Consider the following 19,038-nt stretch of genomic DNA (forward strand, 5'->3'; position numbering starts at 1 on the left):
CTGGTCAGGTGGCCTATTCTGCAAATCATAACGGCTTGATTGTTAAGAGCCTGAAATATCCCTTGGTCCGTCCAAATATTGCATCTCCTTATTGTAGTATCTTGGAATTCGGACATCGAGGGGTTCAAAATGATACCCATAATCTATCTAGTGGCCATCACTGTAAGTGCTCCAATTTATCGCATCTGAGTTACAGGACTGATGATAATCCAGCCATTAGGATACCTTCTATGGACAGTGATTTACAACCTTTACTTTAGTCCACTGTCGAGATTTCCAGGACCGAAACTTGCCGCATGTACCAATCTCCAAAATCTATATTGGACATCAACAGGGCAGTATCACTACAAACTCAAAGAGCTCCATGATAAGTATGGAGATGTAGTTCGGACAGCTCCCAAATCTCTTGTTTATCGCAGCCCACAAGCATGGAAAGATATCTACGGCCACCGAAAATCCGGAGCTGGGTCGTTTCTAAAAGACCCAAAATTCTATCTACAGGGACCGAAAGGGCCAAACATTGTCAACGCCAATGATGAAGATCATTCAAGGGAAAGGAGATTGCTCTCGCATGCCTTCTCTGAAAAAGCCCTACGGGAGCAAGAACCCCTAGTTCAGTCTTATGTTGACATGTTAGTGGAGCGACTGAAGGGTGTAAGTTCGTCATCACGGAAAGCAGTTGACATGTCTCAGTGGTACAACTTCACCACTTTTGACATCATCGGTGACTTGGCCTTTGGCGAACCCTTTGACTGCTTACGGGAAAGCCAATATCACCCTTGGGTCAAGATGATGTTTATGAGCATGAAAGTTTTTGCTTTATCACGGCCACTGTTAGTCTATCCTTTTTTGGCGCCCATTGTCAGGATGCTTTTACCGAAAAAGCAAAAGAAGATGCGAGAAGACTCATTTGCCTTGGCAGCAAACAAAGTCCATCGTCGATTGGAGAGCAAGGTTGAACGGCCGGATTTCATGACTTACATTTTGCGATATAATGATGACAGGTCCATGACTATACGGGAAATAGAAGCAAATGCTGCCTTGTTAATTCTCGCTGGAAGTGAAACGACCGCCAGTCTACTCTCCGGATTCACCTATTATATCGTCGCAAATCCCTCAGCCTATCGGAAACTCGTGGATGAGATCCGAGGATCATTCAAATCTTATGAAGACATAGGTTTCCAAACAGTCGGTCAACTGACTTACCTGAATGCAGCACTCGAGGAAAGCTTACGGGTCTATCCACCTGTCCCGTCTATCATTCCACGGGTTGTACCTAAAGACGGTGCATTGATCGATGGACAATTCATTCCGGAGGATGTACGTCTCTACTTTCAAGTGTGATCTTCAATACATATTGACTTCTACAGATTTCTGTGTCTGGGGCCCACTATTCAACCTATCATTCTGAGTCTCATTTTGCCGAAGCGGATTCTTTTATCCCTGAAAGGTGGCTGGAGAGCAGAGACAAACGCTTTGAGTCGGACCGTCGGGCAGCAGTCCAACCATTCTCACTTGGGCCCCGTAACTGTCTTGGCAGAAAGTGAGTCTTTATTTTCAATATCTTTGAAGACTGGACTAATTGTACCTATCCATAGTCTTGCCTATGCAGAAATGCGTCTGATTGCGGCCAAGGTCTTCTGGAGCTTTGACATGACTATGGATGAAAGTTCAGCTGCTTGGAATATCCAGAAATCTTACAATATCTGGGAACGTAAGCCATTGATGGTGACCCTATCCATGGCACAGCATTGAGAATGTTGCAAGTTAGTTGTTTCTTGCACTCTTTTCAGTGTAACTGAGTGCTGTGGATTGTATACAAGGTACCAAGCTAGGTAGCTACGGAATCGCCCACCACGTTCGTGAGGAGACATTGAATAGCAAGTCACTATCTGCCAATAAACAGAATTCTCGATACTCTATATACATGTAATTTAGATGATTGAATGGATTGCTGGTAGGGACAATCTTTTGCGAACACTTGTCTCAGTTTATCTGCCTCAAGGGAGCCGTGAATGTATATCTTGCCTAAAATTTGTTCTACATGTATAAGGTTGTCCTACAATGACCCGTCCTTATTGTCCTTAATATTGTACATTATATGTGTACAACTCTGGAACTGAGACAACAATCAACGTTCGAAGTGCGGAACTGAGATCGAGACATCCGGACATGAGCCAAGGTTGCACATTTGCAGGCAAGACTCGGATATGGCCTAAACGATCTAGCCCAGAAACCCCAGACCTCAAAGTACACAGCGTGAAGCTTAAGTGAGTTGACCGTTGGATTTATCAATCTTTCCCGGTGATGCCGGATCTGTGGCAAAGGGAGATATCTAGCTCATACGGCATGCAGACTTGACATGGGTCTATATTCTGTATCGCAGTCCGACAGCGAAAGGAATACACAGAAATCAAGGTACAACTTGAAAGGCAAACTAGCACGATCAGATAGCAAATCCGAGTATAAAGGCTGCCTCTCATCCAGCACTCAATCTACTCCTCACCATTGACTATTCTAAGCCATTGCAATCAACAAGAATGTCCAGCTTTGTGAATCTTCTTGCACTTGTGCCCTTGGCACTAGCCGCCACCCCGATCATGATGGTCCCTAATCAGGTACGGCTATGACGTGTGTTGCCAGTTGATCAATCTATTCATTCTATGTATAGGCCATGATTTTCAAAGAAAATGACTTCGCAATGAATGCCGGTCGAAAGGGGATGTCTGTTGCGTCTGATGGTAATTGCATGAATTTCGACAACATGCCCGAGTAGTAAGTTGAACCTTGTGTGCATACCAATGAATTTTCATTGACCAAAGTATTAGCCGCACGAACGTTGGATCAATCTATGTCCCATGCCCGTCCGAGGTCAAGCAAGACATGATGTGCTCAATTTACTCGTAAGTAGAGCACGTCTAGATACAAGCAACTAGTGCTGAATCATCTAGCGACAACTCTTGCAATAACGAGCTGTTCACATTTACTCGACCCCATGCGAATTTACTCAGACGAGCAGTTGGCGATGGTGTTGGCAGACATGTCAGAAGCATGAGATGCGTGACGATCCACTCGCCTGCTGACAGACGGGGACATGTCTTCTCAAGTGATCACGCGTCTACCAAGAGTCCAAGTAGCTGCCCCAATGACAGCTGTTCCAGTGAACAGAACTGTCAATCAACCCACCCGGAGTATGGCATGTATTGCTCTTCAAACACCAAGACCTGCCAGCGAACTTCTGTAGTTGGCGCTCTTTGCAGGGAAGACAGCCAATGTGTCAACAGTCACTGCCAGAGTGGAATGTGTATGGCTGCTGCAGAAAACTTGCGTTGCCTGCGGGACTCTGAGTGTCCTTCTGGCCTACGGTGCCGTCCTACCCGTGTTTTGAACTTGCTTGGAGGTTCCAATGTCGAAATGGTCTGCATGAAAAACGAGGATGTTCGCGGCACACAGTGCTCTGCTGAAAAGCTTTGCCCAGCGCATATGTCGTGCAGTCTTCAACATGAGACTAACGCGTACTGTGAGTGGGATGGTACTTGCGGATTGAACAATATGAGCTGTATGTCGGGCAGTCAATGCTGCTCTGGGGTTTGCAACGCCAATTTATGCCAGTGATAGTCGTTGTGGAGGATGTCAAGCTTGGAGGAAATGGTATTTAAATTGATGTAGCTCTGGAGGAACTGGATAACAGCTGGTAATGCGCGAGTTAGCTGAGGATAATGGAGACTTTAATGGCAATGGGACTGTTTCTCTTTGACCGTGCTTTGAAGTTGGGCCTCTTTTCAACCTTTCTCGACACGTTCGAAGACATTACCACACGGATGTGTGAAGAGGTCGCAACTTATCCATTTGATCATATGTAAAGAGTAAGAATGTTTGCCAACCCTCATTTGAAATTGCTTTTTAGTCCTTGCGGGGACAAAGCCGCTGAATTATTTCCAGTGCATCCTCTCGAATCCCATGGACAATATCCTCTGCGTCTTTCACATCATGTACCAGTCCAACAGAGGCTCCTGCATATGTTGCAAGTCTGCCCTCGGGCCCCCAGCCATTGTCGCCTGCCTTAACAGCTTCGTCATGGAGCCTCTTCAGTTCCTCAAAAGACTTTCCTTCCTGCTGCTCAACAAAAGATTTGTTCAAAATAGTGCGAGGACTGTATTCCTCTGGCCACCCAAAAGTGCCCCTGAGGTGATTATACAGTAGCGTACGCGTGGTGGAAACTGCTCCATCAGCTGCACGCACTACCTCGTCCTGGTAACCCCGGCTAATGCGTGCTTCACTGGCAGCCAGGAATCGTGTCCCCATCACCACTCCCGCAGCCCCAAGGCACATAGCCGCTGCAAAACCCCGACCATCTGCAATGCCACCAGCTGCAAATAGAGGAATCTGGCTGCCTGCCATAGCATCTGCCACTTCGGGGAACAGCGACAAAAGCCCCATTCCATCCTTTGCCCGACCGTGGCCCCCAGATTCAGCCCCTTGCACAACAACAACATCTGGTCGCTCAAGGTTTTGAAGAAGCTCTTTTGCCTCCTTCACGGTGCCAATTTGAATCCATATTTGGGTACTAGGAGATGCTTGACGGATCTTGCTAGACCAGTCATCGTATTCCTTGGGCCCCTGACGTGGGGCGTATAGCCAGGCTGCACATGGTTTATGCTTCTTGATAGCAGCGACGGCCACATTAATGTCATCAGCCCAGAGCTGATACCCTATGCCGACAGGTAGTGTCGAGCCGGGAGTCGGTACTGTGCTGGCCCCTTGACGTATGAGCGATGATGCTTTCTCGAGATCATCACTTGTGTCCTGTGTTTTGGCGCCAGGTCCAATAAATCCTAATCCACCGGCGCGAGAGACGGCTACTGCCAGTGCTGGACCGGACATTACTTTCATGGGGGCGCTGACCACAAATGGACTGGATACCCATGGGTACCGTGATAGGAAGCTTGCTGCCATTGTTTTGATGCTCGAGATAACAATGTTTCAATAAGATTATTATTTAGAATTCGGTGAATGCGAAAAGATAGATGCACGGGAACAAGTTTGCTTTGAATCATTGGAGTTGCCGAGGCATCGTCGACGTCACGAATCACGGTCCGCACCTCCGCAGTATCCGCAATATCCGCATTGCCCACTACCAACCGTGCCAAGCGCAATTGGAAGATCATTTATGTCTGATTGGATGATTTTCTAGTAACATCACTAAACCAGCCATTGGTATGTCCTTGTTGACACCTTCACAGACAGCCACTTAGCCGAATTCGCTAATGCAGCCACTCTTGTAACGTTTTGGGCAAAGAATACGGAAAGCAATGCTCGACAAGAACTTGATAAAAGAATCAGATATCTGCGACCTCAGGCACTCCAGGACAAACCCGCAATATCCACTGGCCTCCCCACTCATCTCCCCCGCAATATCCTATCCTTCGTTCTCCTCGGAAATTGCGGGATCTCCACAGAAACTGCTTAATCTGCTGAAATATGCCGCAATCCGACTTGAAACGAAAGCGTGCCAGAATTGCATGTGAACCATGCCGAGAGCGCAAAAGAAAATGCGATAGCGCCGAGCCTTGCAGTACTTGCCGTCAATGGGGCTATGATTGCCACTACGAGCTTCAGACACGACGGAAACATCATGCTCCCCAACAAAAGTCCCCAAGAGAAGTACCATCAACGTCAAGGCCTCAGCAGCAGATTGACTCAGTGGATACGTACGGGCTGGATCGTCGATTATGGGCAAACTCCGGTGCTGCATTTGTTCGGAGGATGGGCCTGAATATGGATGCCGCGAAAGCACCCAAACTTAGCCTCTTTGGTTGGAACATTGGAAAGCGACAGCTGTCGTCCGAGTCTCAAGTTGTTCCCCCTGTGCTGTCAATTACGGATATCACATCCCTTGAACACATGAGGACACTCGCTCAGGTCTACTTCGCCAAGATTGATCCGTTCTATGGCTTTATTGATTCTGCTCAATTTTTTGAGCGCCTGGATGCTAGATGGCAGTCTCCCATGGTTGGTAGTCTATATGACAGTGTTCTTGGTGGCGTCGCTGCGTTAGGTTGCTTGTTTTCCCAACGAAACATGACCATCACCGAAGTGCACCTCATTGGATCGGCAATCTCCATTCTCGACACGCACTATCTGTCTGGCGTTCCTCCAGTAGACCTTCTCACTGGGTGGACGTTACGAGTCATCTACATGCGAATGACAGATCTACCACACGCAACATGGATCGCGAGTTCGAAGTTGATGCATCTGGTGGAAGCTGCGGGATTCCATCTAGAGTCCACTGATTCGGTCTTTCCAAGCAGTATAGACACGGGATTCGATCCAAACCTCCAGAGACGAATCTTTGGCCTGGCACTACATCTGAATTTGTGGACATCTTATGATCTTGGTTTATCAAGAGTATCATTCCGAAAGAATGATTTGCCATTGCTTCCATTAAACATCGAGGGTGATTACACACATGAGTTGCTGGGGCTTCTTCCATTATCAGCAAGTCTAGACCCTGGAAAACCGAAGGAAGATGAAATGAAGCTTGAGGAAACATTATCTCAGATCCTAGAAAGAGTCCATAATGAGCCTCCCTCGGCCATGGCGCAATGTAATCTTGTCCTTTGCATTCTGCGCAGAATCCACACACAGAACCTTGAAATATCTCCTCGCCTCGCAGAAAAAGCCTTAGCGTTGCTGAAGAAGGGACTTGGTTGCTCACGCACTATGATCAGAGACTGCAGCCCTTGGCAGCATATGACAAATGTCCCTTTCCACATCATATGTGTCTTGCTCGTGATGGACACCCGGCAATCACTAGCGATGCTCCCTGAAGCAATGCAGACATTGAAGCTCGTTGCATCCACTTACAATACCAACACCATGCGAGAAGCCTGGAGTGCGGCTCTCTTGCTAGTTATGCTTCATCAACAGCGAAGGAAGGATGACCTTGCGATCTTCAATGATATCGTGAATATGGAGGAGCAAGGAAGTCCAACTGGATCATCTCTGCAAGAATTTCCAAGCGCAGAAGAGTACTCATGGCTAGGGGCTTTGGTTGCTGATCTGCCCGGTTTGCAAAGGTATGACCTTGATCAATTTCTCAATGCGGATATGATTGGTAGTCCGAGTTTCTTAGGTGGGTCGGAATGAGGACAATGCCTAAAGGTGCCTATGCTTTTGGGAGATATGTTGATATTTCTTGAATTATCTTTCAAGTAGATTCACTTTCGAATTTCAACCCTGAAAGCCAGTGCTGTGTTACAGAGCAGACATATTGCTACCGGCGGCCAATTCAGAATTTTTTATATGTAATGTGCGATGTAGATGAATAGAAAGCTGACAGACTATAGAGGATTTAGACATCAGATTTCATATGATCAACCAAGTTCAAAATTTCATTCGAGAGTTGACTTGAATTTCTAATCTTTATATAATTCCTCAGACTATAAAATGCCCTACAGGCAAACTCCGAACCGTCACACTGGCGGTAATAGACTGCCATATACAAATCTCATAAGCCTTGCGGAAATAGCGGTCCGTTCCGCAATACCCGCTTGTAAAACATTGGGAACCCACATGTTTCACAAAGCTATCTGTGTAAAGGATGTATGGATACACTACATATTGAATTCAATATCCCAACATTTTGTCGGAAACAAGCTTGGCCTGAATTTAGCGTTTCTAAAACTCAAACCCTAAAGTTCATTGACAACGTAGCTGCTCGTTATACTGTATCAAGATGCAAGAGAAGCTATCGGCTGGGGCGAGCAACGCACTTCCGACTACTCTTTCCAACTCAGCAAGCTACGTTGATTTTGAAGGAACCGATGACCCTGACCATCCTCAGAATTGGAGACTGTCTAGGAAGTAAGCCAGAAGTCCAAGTTGGCCAAGCATCTGGATAACCCGAATGCAACTGACCATACTTTGTATATAGGCTTCTCGCCTCGATCTTAGCTTGTTCAGGAACCTTCATCGTCTCTCTAGCCAGCGCCATCTTTGCACCAGGGGTTGATCAAGCAAGCAAAGTTTTTGGGGTCGGGACAGAAGTCGGGATACTGGGAACAACCCTTTACGTTCTTGGCTTTGCAGCAGGTCCTCTGATCTGGGCACCTGCATCGGAGCTACGGGGAAGAAAATGGCCTTTGACAATAGCAATGTTAGGCGGTGGAATCCTCACTATTGCATCAGCAGTGGCCAAGAATATCCAGACCTTGCTCATATGCCGTTTCTTCGCTGGCATGTTTGGCGCAAGCCAAATGACTGTTGTCCCTGGTGTATTAGCTGATCTATATAACAACACCACTCGCGGGGCAGTAATTACGCTATATGCGCTGACTGTTTTCGTGGGACCGCTTATGGCTCCTTTTGTGGGTGGCTTCATTGCGTCGAGTTATCTTGGCTGGCGGTGGACTCTTTACATCCCGGCAATTTTCGGCCTGGCAAATGGGCTATTGAGTGTTTTCTTCTTGGATGAGACATATCCGCCTTGTATTCTCGTGATGAAGGCTGCTGCTATCCGCAAAGAGTCCCAAAATTCGAGGATTCTTGCCAGGCATGAGGAGATCGAGTTTCACATCGCGGGTCTGGTGGAGAAATACTTCACACGTCCATTGAAGTTGCTCTTCACGGAGCATATTATACTGTTGGTGTCAAGTTACATGTCCTTCATATATGGGCTTGTTTATGCGCTTCTTGAGGCATATCCTTTGATCTTCGAGCATGTGTACGGAATGACTCCTGCTGTTGCTGGTCTGATGTTCATAAGCTTCATCATAGGCATGGTGCTCGCCTGTGGATTCGTTCTTGTTGGGCAGCTGGCCTATGCAAAGAAACTGGCAGAGAATAAAGGCATCCCTGTTCCCGAGTGGCGCCTCGCTCCAACATTTCTAGGAGCGCCTCTATTGGCAATTGGTCTCTTTTGGTGGGTAATCTAATTTTAGACGGTTCGAATGTATGTGAGCTAACCGGAAATCCATCAGGTTTGGTTGGACTGGATTCACACCCAAGATTCACTGGGCAGTACCTGCTTCTGCCGGGATATGCATCGGATTTGCAGTCTTATGCATATTTCTTCCGTGCTTCAACTATATCGTCGATGCATACGTGCCAATGTAAGCTCACGGCTACTCAAATCAAGCTACCATAATAACGTATCTGTTAGAGCTGCTTCGGCTGTTGCTGCGAATATCATGCTTCGAAGCGCAGTAGCTGCAAGCTTTCCGCTATTCTCGAGGCAAATGTTTCAAAATATGGGAATACAATGGGCTAGCACGTTGCTTGGCTGTTTAGCCGCAATGATGATCCCTATTCCAATCATATTCAGGGCTTATGGACCTCGGCTACGAGGAAAAAGCAAAGTGTTCTCATGAAAGCACCATAGGCTGATTCAATTGAAATGACCTTGTGGGTACTTTCCATGTCAGAAAATGAGCCGCAAGATCTTCCAGGTTCATTAACAATATACATATGAATAGTCAAAGTGACTGTTCGTTCTCACAGTCTCGACCCCAAAAGAAAAGCCTCAAAGCAGGGCTACTTAACTGTGGACATTTTCCAATCCCAGCCTAGGCTGCGTCATAACCCGAGACCAGCCCGTATAGACCAGCCCGTATAACCCGCAAGCTCATAAAATGACCTAGATAAAAGGGCCACCTTCCCGTTTAGGCCAATTTATGGAAATTTATGCAGCTATGCAATTATGCGAATTAGAAAGAATAGATAAACTCTGAAAGAGCCTCACTTTTGCGGAACTTTTGCGGGTCACGGCGCATACTAATTCACTGATCTTTTGGTATCGAGTCACATTAGTCCGTCTCTTGTTTAACAAAGTTCATATCTCTATTCAATCAGCCAGCTAGTGATTAAAATCGCCATCACCGTTGGCAATCGGATCATCAGCAAGGGCCATAATGTAAGCGACGGTGATTTTAGTAGCCAACGCAATATCCTCGGCCAAATGACTCTCAGGCAGATGCTGAAACACAGTCCGTCCTTGCTTCTTGCTCAGCGCCTCGTCGAGAAGCGGCTCGGCTAGAGGTGAATACAGCCGGAACTCGCAGAAATAGTGCCCTGCATCTTTTGAGGTGGAAGATGGTGTATCCTATTTCACCACATCTCGCCAGTATTAGCGTATGCGCCAGTGTTTGCGCTCATCGTGGACTCCGTCACGGATTCAGTTCCGCACACAAAGAAGCAGGACTCCGCCAACTCCCCCATCGACAAGGCTGCCCCCACCCCTGACAGCCGCAAGGAGCCCTGGCGGGAGTACAAAGTTGTCAAGGACGATGTCTCCGTGAGCAAAGTCCGTGACATGCGCCTGTACGGGAACAATGTCAATGCTCACTCTTGAGAACTGGAAAGTGTATGTAATCATTCTGCTAGCATTTGTATGAACTGCTGACCAGACACTAGATAGTACAAGCCGACTGTGAAGGGATCAAGTTAGTCACTCGTTTCACAAAAGGTCAGCTTGGAAGTTTGCGACTTTACCTAGCTGTGGAGATATTTCGGTCTACTAGTCAGATACAGTCTACATTTTGGAATTTTTATATTGATAGTTGCTGCGTCTGTGGTACATGTTGCTTAGTAGTAGAACTTGAATTACGATGGCTGTGAGATCATAGCTTCCTTCAATTCTTGCGCTTGTGCTAGATGCAATGTACGTCAGAGATGACTAAAAGCATACAGCTAGCGGGAGTGTCGATGTCTTGTCTGGACTATGATAGTGCGTTGCATTCATGCTGATATTACCTCTGGGAAGGTAGGGACTGCTCAATATCACTTCCGTAAAGTCCCCGTTACTCGTTAAAGTCATTGGACTAATATTCTCTAGGTCGTTATATATTAATTCAAACCGATTCGTTGGCGACTTCTACAAGAGTCTCGACATGAATATCCAGAGTGCAATGTCGCCGAAGAGACACACATGGTTTAGAGTCACAGACAAGATCGGATTAAACTGACATTTCCAGACCAATCACAGAAGCGGAGTACTACAATTACGAGGATCAAATACTGCTATAAAGAGTACGGTAGCTGTATCATTCCTCATTCCAAACAATGAATCTCAACTCAATACTCTCGCGCGGCTTTGCATCTGAGGCCCCTCAGCGTCCTTCCTTTCGTCCCATCAACCACTCAACGACTACAAACCCAGCTTCAGCACATCACCAAAGCAATGGAGATCCCAAGTCTACAGATTCGCGATGGAAATAGGATCCCACTTCTATGTTTTCTCCTGCCTTTGATTATCATGACGCTCATTGTAGTTAGCTTGCCTTTGGCACCGGAACCGCTTGGTACAAGGAAGAAGGCGACACCAACTTCAATAATGACCTAGTGCAGTTGACGAAAACTGCCATCCAGAAGGGCTACATCCATCTGGACTGTTCGGAGATGTACGGTACCGAGGAAGAAGTCGGTATCGCAATCAAAGAGGCCGGTATCCCTCGCGAAAAGCTCTTTATCACCAACAAGGTCGCGCAGGGTATTGTTAACATCGATGCCGCCATAACTCAGAGCTTGAAGAAAATCCAGACTGACTACTTTGACCTGTGAGTCGTTTGGCGCTGGATGATAACATGACAATTAATGTCGACAGGTACCTGATCCACGTGCCGTTCTTCGCTGAATCGCCTGCCGACCTCCAGAATACCTGGAAAGCCATGGAGGAAGTCAAAGCCGCAGGTAAAGCTAAATCCATCGGTGTGAGCAACTATCTTCGCCACGAACTCGAAGCAACCCTGCAAACCGCCATCGACCCACCTGTTATCAACCAAATCGAGTATCACCCGTACTTGCAGCGTGCAAATGGGTATGTCCCCTGGATGCATGAGAACAACATCCAGGTAGGCTCGTTCAAGGGCCTTACTCCGGCTTTCCGAGTTCCGGGGGGACCCTTGAAGGGCCCGCTAGGTCGGATTGCGGATGCGCATCAGACGACTGAGAATGTGGTGCTTCTTGCTTGGTTAATTCAACGTAATATTGTAGCTGTGACTACAACTCAGAAGGTGGAGAGGTTGAATGAGTATAAGGAGGTGTTGGATGTGAAGTTAACGGAGGAGGAAATCAATGAGATTTCTGAGGTTGGGGCGACTGCTCATTTTCGGAATGCCTGGGGGGAGCGATTTGCGGACGATGATCGTAGTTGAGGGACGATAGGCCAGATGGAATTTGCTCTCGCAACCACATACCTCAATTTTCCACTGACTGTATCGCTTAATCTATTTCCTGAGAGCCAAAGCCCCAAGTCCGACCCAGCAATGGGTTGGGCTTTGGGCTTTTAGTTTAGGCCCACGGCTGATTGTGGGGGCCCCCGTGGGCCCTTTTTCCGGACTAAACCGTGCCCAATTTCTCAGGACTCTATAAGTGATATGGATCTGCTCGGTGATTTGGACGATTTCAATTCATTTCTAACTCTACAACATGGAATATATACAATATAGACACAGATATGATATTGGATAACGTCAACCACTTGGCTTCAAGATTTGCAAGCCTGTATATAAGCTCCTTGCCCCATGTTCTCCACATCTGCTTATTCGGGGTTATTATCGATCAAACTATCTACGGCCCATCCATTGAGCATGGTGTAGTCGGAATACGGCGAGGTACCATGCAGGGTTTCATAATGCTTGCGAGGTCCACACTCTCTCAACTTGGCAGAGTCTGCGTTGACGCACCGGTGCTGCATGATAGCTGCGATTTGTCGGCCCGCGTCTAACCCTTCATAGTATGCGCCGTGAAGGAAGCCAAAGAAGGTCGGACTGGTAGCCTCACCAGCAAACCACAGTCGGCCAGCATTGGCACGAAGGTTCTGGTGCATCTCCAGAGATGTGGCTGGAGGCCAGTTGGAGTAGCTGCCGTAGGCCCAGGGCTCCGAGGTCCATCGTGGGTACATGAATGCAGTTGGCTCGGGAATATCCTTATCTGGGAACATCTTGCGCAGGACTTCCATTGCTTCCTTCTTGGTCTGCTCGTCTGTCTGGCGCTCGACCCGATAGGCAAGCTCATTGGTCACAGTTACGAAGATGATGTTGGAATCGGGGAGGAATCCGGGAGTGGATAATGACTGCCAGATCGGGTACCAGCCACGTGTCACAGGATCGGCGTAAAGGTGATACTGTGTTTCCGAAGGCCAGAAAGTCTCGTTGAACTGGAAGAAGATCTTGGTGTACGTTCCCATGGTGAACTTCTGAATAGCCTCCTGCTTCCAGTCCGGGAGTGCCGGAGAGAATTTGACAGCGCCATTTTGCAGTACCCCCAGTGAGAATGTGGTAATAGCATAATCTGCATCTACACAGCTGCCATCCTTGTTGTGAACTGTAACACCATGGTCCGAATACGTGATATTTGTGACCTCGGTGTTCAGCTGAAGGCGGGGGTCATTGTCAGTGAGGAAAGTTGATGCAAGCTCCTTGACAATAATATTCAGTCCACGCTGGTCAATAACGAAGTTGTCGTGGTCGCTGAAATAATTGAAGGTCAAGTTGTCGCCCGCACAGCCGAAGACAAATGAGCTCTCTATTGGGGAATAAGCAGCTTCAAAGTCTAGTCCAGATGTTAGCCGTGCTAGCTGCACTCACAAAACAGGTCACTTACCCCACGACCACCAGTCAACAGCCTGTGCTTCCATGTCATGTGCCTTGGGGTTCCAACCAGCTATGGCGAGGCCTGACTTGGCGTTTTGATCCTGAAGATTCTGGGTAAGAATCTCACCTGCTCTCTGGTTGGCAATATCATAGGCCTCGTCATAGGCGCTAAGTAGATCACTGTAGTCAGAGTAGCCATCCTTGTTGTAGGTAGATACATTCTCATAATTTGAGAATTCCGTGTTCAGCCCGTATTTTTGAGCCTGATCGAGGTCAGTCTGTATTCAATCAACGATATCTAGAGACTTACCAAGACCCAGATGGGGTTTTGCGGGCCTCCTTCGCTTCCAATACCCTGCACCTGTTTGACTGTCAGCAGGATTTCTTCCATGCGGTTGATACATGCATACCCAGTTGGCACCCATCTCAATATTATAAGGTTTCCCATCTTTGTCTTTGCCAAACGGCTTGTGCCATGCCCGACCGCCGATAGTATCGCGATACTCGAGGATCACGAAATCGTGCACGGAAGCATTTGTCAGGGCTTGCTATAAATTGTCAATAACATTCGGATAACCGAAGATGGAAACCTACAGCAGCAGTGATACCAGCCATACCACCTCCCCTATACTTTGTGAGTTTCGACATCAATCTATAAGCAATTCAGTGCTTACAAGATTGCAACCTTAGTTTTCTTGCATGTTCCCTCAGATCGAATCTGGCGAGGCGCACCGATAACAGGCTGGATAGCGCCTGCTATCGCCAAAAGTGAAAGGTAATGCATGCTGAATCCCTGGAGATCGAAAATGGGATCAGTTGAGTGCAATAAATAATCATTCAACGCTGTACCTGCATAGATAAGCAGAGATCTACATAAGGCCATGTAACCCCGACATCTTCCGCCTTTCCGCAATCGGGCAAGTACAAGCGGGAAGCGAAGTGAAGCTAAGTGAAGCATATAATTTATTAGAGGTACGTATCTGCGGAGATATCTTCAGTCTCCTTTGGTTAAACCCCTTCATATTACGTTTTCAATTCTAGATTAGATTGATATATCAATATATTCCCAAGTGTCTCATATATTAATCAATCAATTTAGGATGGCCTAATCTATACATAACGTCTACGGGGACTCGTTATCTTCCATACCCATAATATTGAATATTGTCCGAGGTTTCCGCTGAAATGTTGCACAGGAGATGTACGGTGTTCGATTGGTTTTGGCACTAGAGGATCGGTAGTTGCACGTATCCCGTATGGTTTGAAAGCTTTGTAGAACATGCGACTGAATTCGTTCAGGGAACGACGTCGCGAAGCGATTGGCGTTGTGCGCCTTTGTATAAGCTGTAGTAAATAGTCAGCAGGCCAAGCACCATTGCTTGCAAGACCCCACTAATCCTCAAGCCGCGTCGGCTTGAGATACCCCATGCAGGCTCCGCCGGAGGTTGTTGGCGCATCGACTTAGCACTATACTTGCTTGAGGCTGTCACACCAATAATTGATTTGAGAAGCTGGACCAGATGATAGGTAGTAATTGTTGTTCAAACATGTCCTCGACTCCGTGCCGAGAAAGCTATAGATTGAGTTGTAGATAAACCGCCATTCCGGTCCCTGCAGAAATATTCCGTACTGGGACTAGACTGCAAAAGGCAGGCCAACTACTTACCTAATCTGACCCGGGCATAAAGTCCAAGACCTATCTCTTGAAGAATAGGAATCGAGATAATTGTATGTCTTGAAAGATAGAACTCATTAACCACCAAAAAAGCATGTTGAACATCGACCCGCGGTAATTAGAGCCGCCGACTCCTATAGAAAATCTGGTTTCCATAAAGGTTGGCATCGACAATGATATACCCCTGAAGCATTTTTTAGTGACTTGCGTAACAGGAAAGCTATAGCTCGATATGTGCCAAGGTCTTCTATCCGATCTTTGGAAGACTTTTCCAATCTCTTCGCCTGTTGCCATCACAAATAAACCGTCAGTCATCACGAGGTACCTTCATGTAATATTCTGCTTGGATGTCTTCATCGACTGGCACTACCACCACCTAAACTATCAATGCAACAGCTAGAAAGACCCTGTTTACCCGTTCTTCCTCTGAGTCATTGCCATCATCAACCGTGTGATCCGGAACTTCAGTGCTCAAGAGAACATGCCCGTCTTTGAGCAATGGCATCGCCCAATATCTCATCTGCAGGCATGTTAAGATTTGGACTTCTAGAAGCTTAGTAAACAAACAGGGAGACGATAGCTCGGGATAGCTCGAGGTAGGATTGGAGGAGATCAACTCTCTCGGCACATCTTACCGACCTATACAAAAAAAAAAAAAAACTACAGCACATGTACTCCGTACGGAGTACTAGGCATGCAGAAAGGTTGTGGAGGTGAGATATTATGCATATCCACTACAGCACCATTACCCACTATGAAGATGCGGCTGAGGTGAGTCCTTGCATTTGAATTTCCAGAATTCTCATTAAAATTCAAGAAATGTCATACATATGTCCTATGCGGCCTTATGTGACTCGTCTCTCCAGGACGTACATGCATATCATTTCATATTTACTCCGTACTGAATGGTGGGTCTCAGTGAGACCGCATTTATCACACCAACTGGCTTTTCAATTCGACTCCAGCCTTGCAGCTCAAACGTATGCGGCGGATAAGGAAATACGATTGGATAATCGATTTTCATTCAAGCCACAGCAGTAATATTGCAGCACTTCTTCCCAGGGTTAGCTGTTTGGACTTGCCGCTTAAGCGGTCACCTTAGTATCAATGGACTTATGTTGGATGCTGGTGATCTACAAGGCAATCCTAGTCGCGCATTAGGGTACGTGAGGCCAAGAGTCTACTCGTACTTCGTGTAGCGAATAATCTTATCAGGGTAGGTGAGCTGAACAGGAAACCCCCGGTCAATTTTCTCATAATGACTCTCATTTTCGCAAATTCATTGAGACGATTGGTCACCTTTGCCAATATCTTGCATTGGACATGGTCAAACAATTCCCGACTCCTGAGACACCTCAATTGCCGTCTAAATGAGATCGGAGGTGAGATTTGATCTGATACATAACAAGATTATACATGAATGAAGCAGAAAGACAGGAGTAATTTGCAGGGGCCTTGGAATAAGTGGTATTTCCTCATGTCTAAATCCATGATAGCCAAAAAAAAAGAACAATTTTTATCGAAGATACAAAGACATAAGAGGCGAAAAGGTAAACTATGACATGGTCATGATTTCAGGACCCAAATCAGAATGATTGCAGCAATTTGGTGGCCACGGACCTATTCAGAAGGAAGAAGATGCAAAGAAGAGCGAATGAATCGAACAAGGATATCGCCGAGCTATGCAAAGGGCCATTTTAAATGCCACCTGACATTTTTCAGAACGCTAAATCAGAGACACCAAAGGTTCAGGTAGAGAGACCAGAAGATTATTCTGGACCAAAGCAAAAATAAGAAGAGGACGATATGCACATAAGGGGTTTCAGCGGAAAGCATAAGAAGGGCGGACCATTTTCGATACTTCTGGATTTAGAGAGAGTTGCTGGTAAGGCGAGCTTCCTGGGTCATAGTATAGACCTTCGATGTGTCCGTCCTCGCGGCGAAGAGAGATGTAGTAAAATCCAGAAATTGTAAGACCTTGACGAGCATCGGTTGGGGTTATGAAGCATCGTTCTGGGGTATGTTAGCAAAAAGGAGATACACGGTAATAGGATATATGTTCTTCTGCTACTTACCCTTCCATCTCATCAAGATCCATCCCTTGGACAATTCCTCAGTAATCCACTTGCGACTCACAAGGTTCCGTGCCATCTCAGCATCTGTCAGATCCTTGAACGGTTGTAGTTCACGCCAATATGTGCTATCGATATCTGCATCTGCTTTGAAGTTCTTGGTCTCAAGTGTGTGATTGTTGAAATCGATGATCTCACCCTCCAAGAAAGTCACAATATGTGCATCGTGGGTGGGCGAGGTCTTATCGGGGATATTGTAGGCCTCCATGGTGCCGGATAGAGTCATGTCGTCGTGGTTGATTTGGTGTATCGTGACTTTGACAGGCCAATTTTCATCGCGGTTATTAGCTAAGTATCGACGACCACTTGTAGTGGAAACGCTGACTCGGGTGGTATCACTTCCATTTACAATGACGGGCTCACTAGGGGCATGTGGACTGGTGACGCGTTGCGACAACACTGAACATCCGGCGCTGGCAGCTCGTTGGCAGCCTGAAAAAGCCATTCCAGATTGAAGCCATGAGCACGCCGCAGGTGGTGCAATGTTGGGGGTGTATAAAATGAAATCTGTATCTCTCCAAGCCTTGTTGTCCATCGAGATGGGTAGGCGACTGTCTGCCACGGCAAGCATACTCTCTTCAAGGGAGTCTGAATACCTAATGCGCTCAAGATAGTGTATCGTTTCGCCCAGTATATTGCTCAGGTAGGTATCTGAGTGAAGTTGGCGATGAGCGGTAGCACGAGCGCGTAGGTCATTGTGGGTAAGGTTGGTATGATGTGAGTCCCCGCGCGACGAAGGACGATATCGGTATCCACGAGTTGCGACCGCTACTGTATTTTCGGCGTCCTCCTCGGGAGTGGTTTCTGAATAGCGATCGATGATGTAATTCTCTAATGTGCGACTTCGAGCAAGCCGAGGCTGTCGTCTTGCGGATTGTAACAACGCCGCGACTGCAGAGACCGATGTTCGAGCCCGGTTGCTGCCTGGTAATGTCTCATACTCATGGGGTATCAGTTGTGCGGGACCCGGGATCTCATTTCGCGGAGTTCGCGCGGGGGGGTGTATCACGATTCGAAGTGGAATGGAGGAAGGGCTGCATCTGATCATCTTCTGACTCTTCGCGCGCAACACCATCCTCATCATCAGATCCGGGCGCCCATCCATACAACGACCGTGAGTTGGGCATTCGTCCTTCGTAATTCGGCATATCGGTTGATCTCTCCTGGCGGCGGACAATCGGGATGCGACGGTTGAGTTCAACGGACGTGCGCGGGTTGGTGGGATCATCCACCTCCATGCGATCCTCGTTTTGCGGTGGCGGGTTAATCGGATAACGACGGCGACGCTGTCGGCTCAAGGAGGGTAGTAACGGATTGAAAAGAGCTGGTCGCGATCGTAGGAAATTCACGTTGTCATCGTGGGCGTTATCGGTCTCCACAGGGGCAGTGGGAATCGATCGGCGCGGAGGGTCAGGTGCCGTCGGAGAGAGTGGCGTGCTATGCTAAAGGAGATATTAGTTTACATATTATAGATGGATTGCAATGAAACATGCGTTAGGAGGCGGCATTCTGATCGGAATGCGCCGTCGAGGAGTGTGCGGGATCGACGTCCATGCAAGGCCAAGAAACCAAAATATGAGTAACAAAATCAAGTCTGGGGAAAAAGATGTCCACGAGTAAGTGTTTGGTGTGAGATGTG

At 47.2% G+C, this 19,038-nt stretch overlaps 9 protein-coding genes across 9 annotated transcripts; 5 read left to right on the plus strand and 4 right to left on the minus strand.

Annotated features, from left to right (window-relative positions):
• Positions 1-129: 129 nt before the first annotated feature.
• N7500_005271 (cytochrome P450) lies at positions 130-1,755 on the plus strand (the record flags this gene model as incomplete). The annotated part of the gene is made up of 4 exons (XM_056676416.1): positions 130-162; positions 214-1,320; positions 1,371-1,543; positions 1,599-1,755. 4 exons carry the CDS (start codon positions 130-132, stop codon positions 1,753-1,755), a joined length of 1,470 nt encoding a protein of 489 aa, XP_056531416.1.
• Positions 1,756-2,540: 785 nt separating this feature from the next.
• N7500_005272 (uncharacterized protein) lies at positions 2,541-3,615 on the plus strand (the record flags this gene model as incomplete). Its single annotated transcript, XM_056676417.1, has 4 exons — positions 2,541-2,618; positions 2,672-2,775; positions 2,829-2,903; positions 2,952-3,615. 4 exons carry the CDS (start codon positions 2,541-2,543, stop codon positions 3,613-3,615), a joined length of 921 nt encoding a protein of 306 aa, XP_056531417.1.
• Positions 3,616-3,903: 288 nt separating this feature from the next.
• N7500_005273 (nitronate monooxygenase) lies at positions 3,904-4,956 on the minus strand (the record flags this gene model as incomplete). The annotated part of the gene is made up of 1 exon (XM_056676418.1): positions 3,904-4,956. One exon carries the CDS (start codon positions 4,954-4,956, stop codon positions 3,904-3,906), a length of 1,053 nt encoding a protein of 350 aa, XP_056531418.1.
• A 525-nt stretch (positions 4,957-5,481) lies between these two features.
• Positions 5,482-7,149, plus strand: N7500_005274 (uncharacterized protein; the record flags this gene model as incomplete). The annotated part of the gene is made up of 1 exon (XM_056676419.1): positions 5,482-7,149. The coding sequence occupies one exon, from the start codon at positions 5,482-5,484 to the stop codon at positions 7,147-7,149; it is 1,668 nt and encodes a 555-aa protein (XP_056531419.1).
• A 589-nt stretch (positions 7,150-7,738) lies between these two features.
• N7500_005275 (MFS transporter) lies at positions 7,739-9,371 on the plus strand (the record flags this gene model as incomplete). Its single annotated transcript, XM_056676420.1, has 4 exons — positions 7,739-7,866; positions 7,937-8,923; positions 8,982-9,113; positions 9,164-9,371. The coding sequence occupies 4 exons, from the start codon at positions 7,739-7,741 to the stop codon at positions 9,369-9,371; spliced, it is 1,455 nt and encodes a 484-aa protein (XP_056531420.1).
• Positions 9,372-9,856: 485 nt separating this feature from the next.
• N7500_005276 (uncharacterized protein) lies at positions 9,857-10,077 on the minus strand (the record flags this gene model as incomplete). Its single annotated transcript, XM_056676421.1, is given in 2 exon segments — positions 9,857-10,032; positions 10,047-10,077. 2 exon segments carry the CDS (start codon positions 10,075-10,077, stop codon positions 9,857-9,859), a joined length of 207 nt encoding a protein of 68 aa, XP_056531421.1.
• Positions 10,078-10,092: 15 nt separating this feature from the next.
• Positions 10,093-12,152, plus strand: N7500_005277 (aldo/keto reductase; the record flags this gene model as incomplete). The annotated part of the gene is made up of 4 exons (XM_056676422.1): positions 10,093-10,131; positions 10,193-10,303; positions 11,275-11,555; positions 11,603-12,152. The coding sequence occupies 4 exons, from the start codon at positions 10,093-10,095 to the stop codon at positions 12,150-12,152; spliced, it is 981 nt and encodes a 326-aa protein (XP_056531422.1).
• A 386-nt stretch (positions 12,153-12,538) lies between these two features.
• Positions 12,539-14,376, minus strand: N7500_005278 (uncharacterized protein; the record flags this gene model as incomplete). The annotated part of the gene is made up of 6 exons (XM_056676423.1): positions 12,539-13,551; positions 13,603-13,855; positions 13,903-13,953; positions 14,003-14,140; positions 14,187-14,217; positions 14,267-14,376. 6 exons carry the CDS (start codon positions 14,374-14,376, stop codon positions 12,539-12,541), a joined length of 1,596 nt encoding a protein of 531 aa, XP_056531423.1.
• Positions 14,377-17,089: 2,713 nt separating this feature from the next.
• N7500_005279 (GID4/VID24 family protein) lies at positions 17,090-18,907 on the minus strand (the record flags this gene model as incomplete). The annotated part of the gene is made up of 4 exons (XM_056676424.1): positions 17,090-17,280; positions 17,343-18,323; positions 18,409-18,841; positions 18,893-18,907. The coding sequence occupies 4 exons, from the start codon at positions 18,905-18,907 to the stop codon at positions 17,090-17,092; spliced, it is 1,620 nt and encodes a 539-aa protein (XP_056531424.1).
• Positions 18,908-19,038: the final 131 nt, after the last annotated feature.

Source organism: Penicillium coprophilum (genome assembly GCF_028826855.1).
Source record: "Penicillium coprophilum strain IBT 35676 chromosome Unknown utg000004l_segment0_segment0, whole genome shotgun sequence".
Lineage (NCBI taxonomy): Eukaryota > Fungi > Ascomycota > Eurotiomycetes > Eurotiales > Aspergillaceae > Penicillium > Penicillium coprophilum.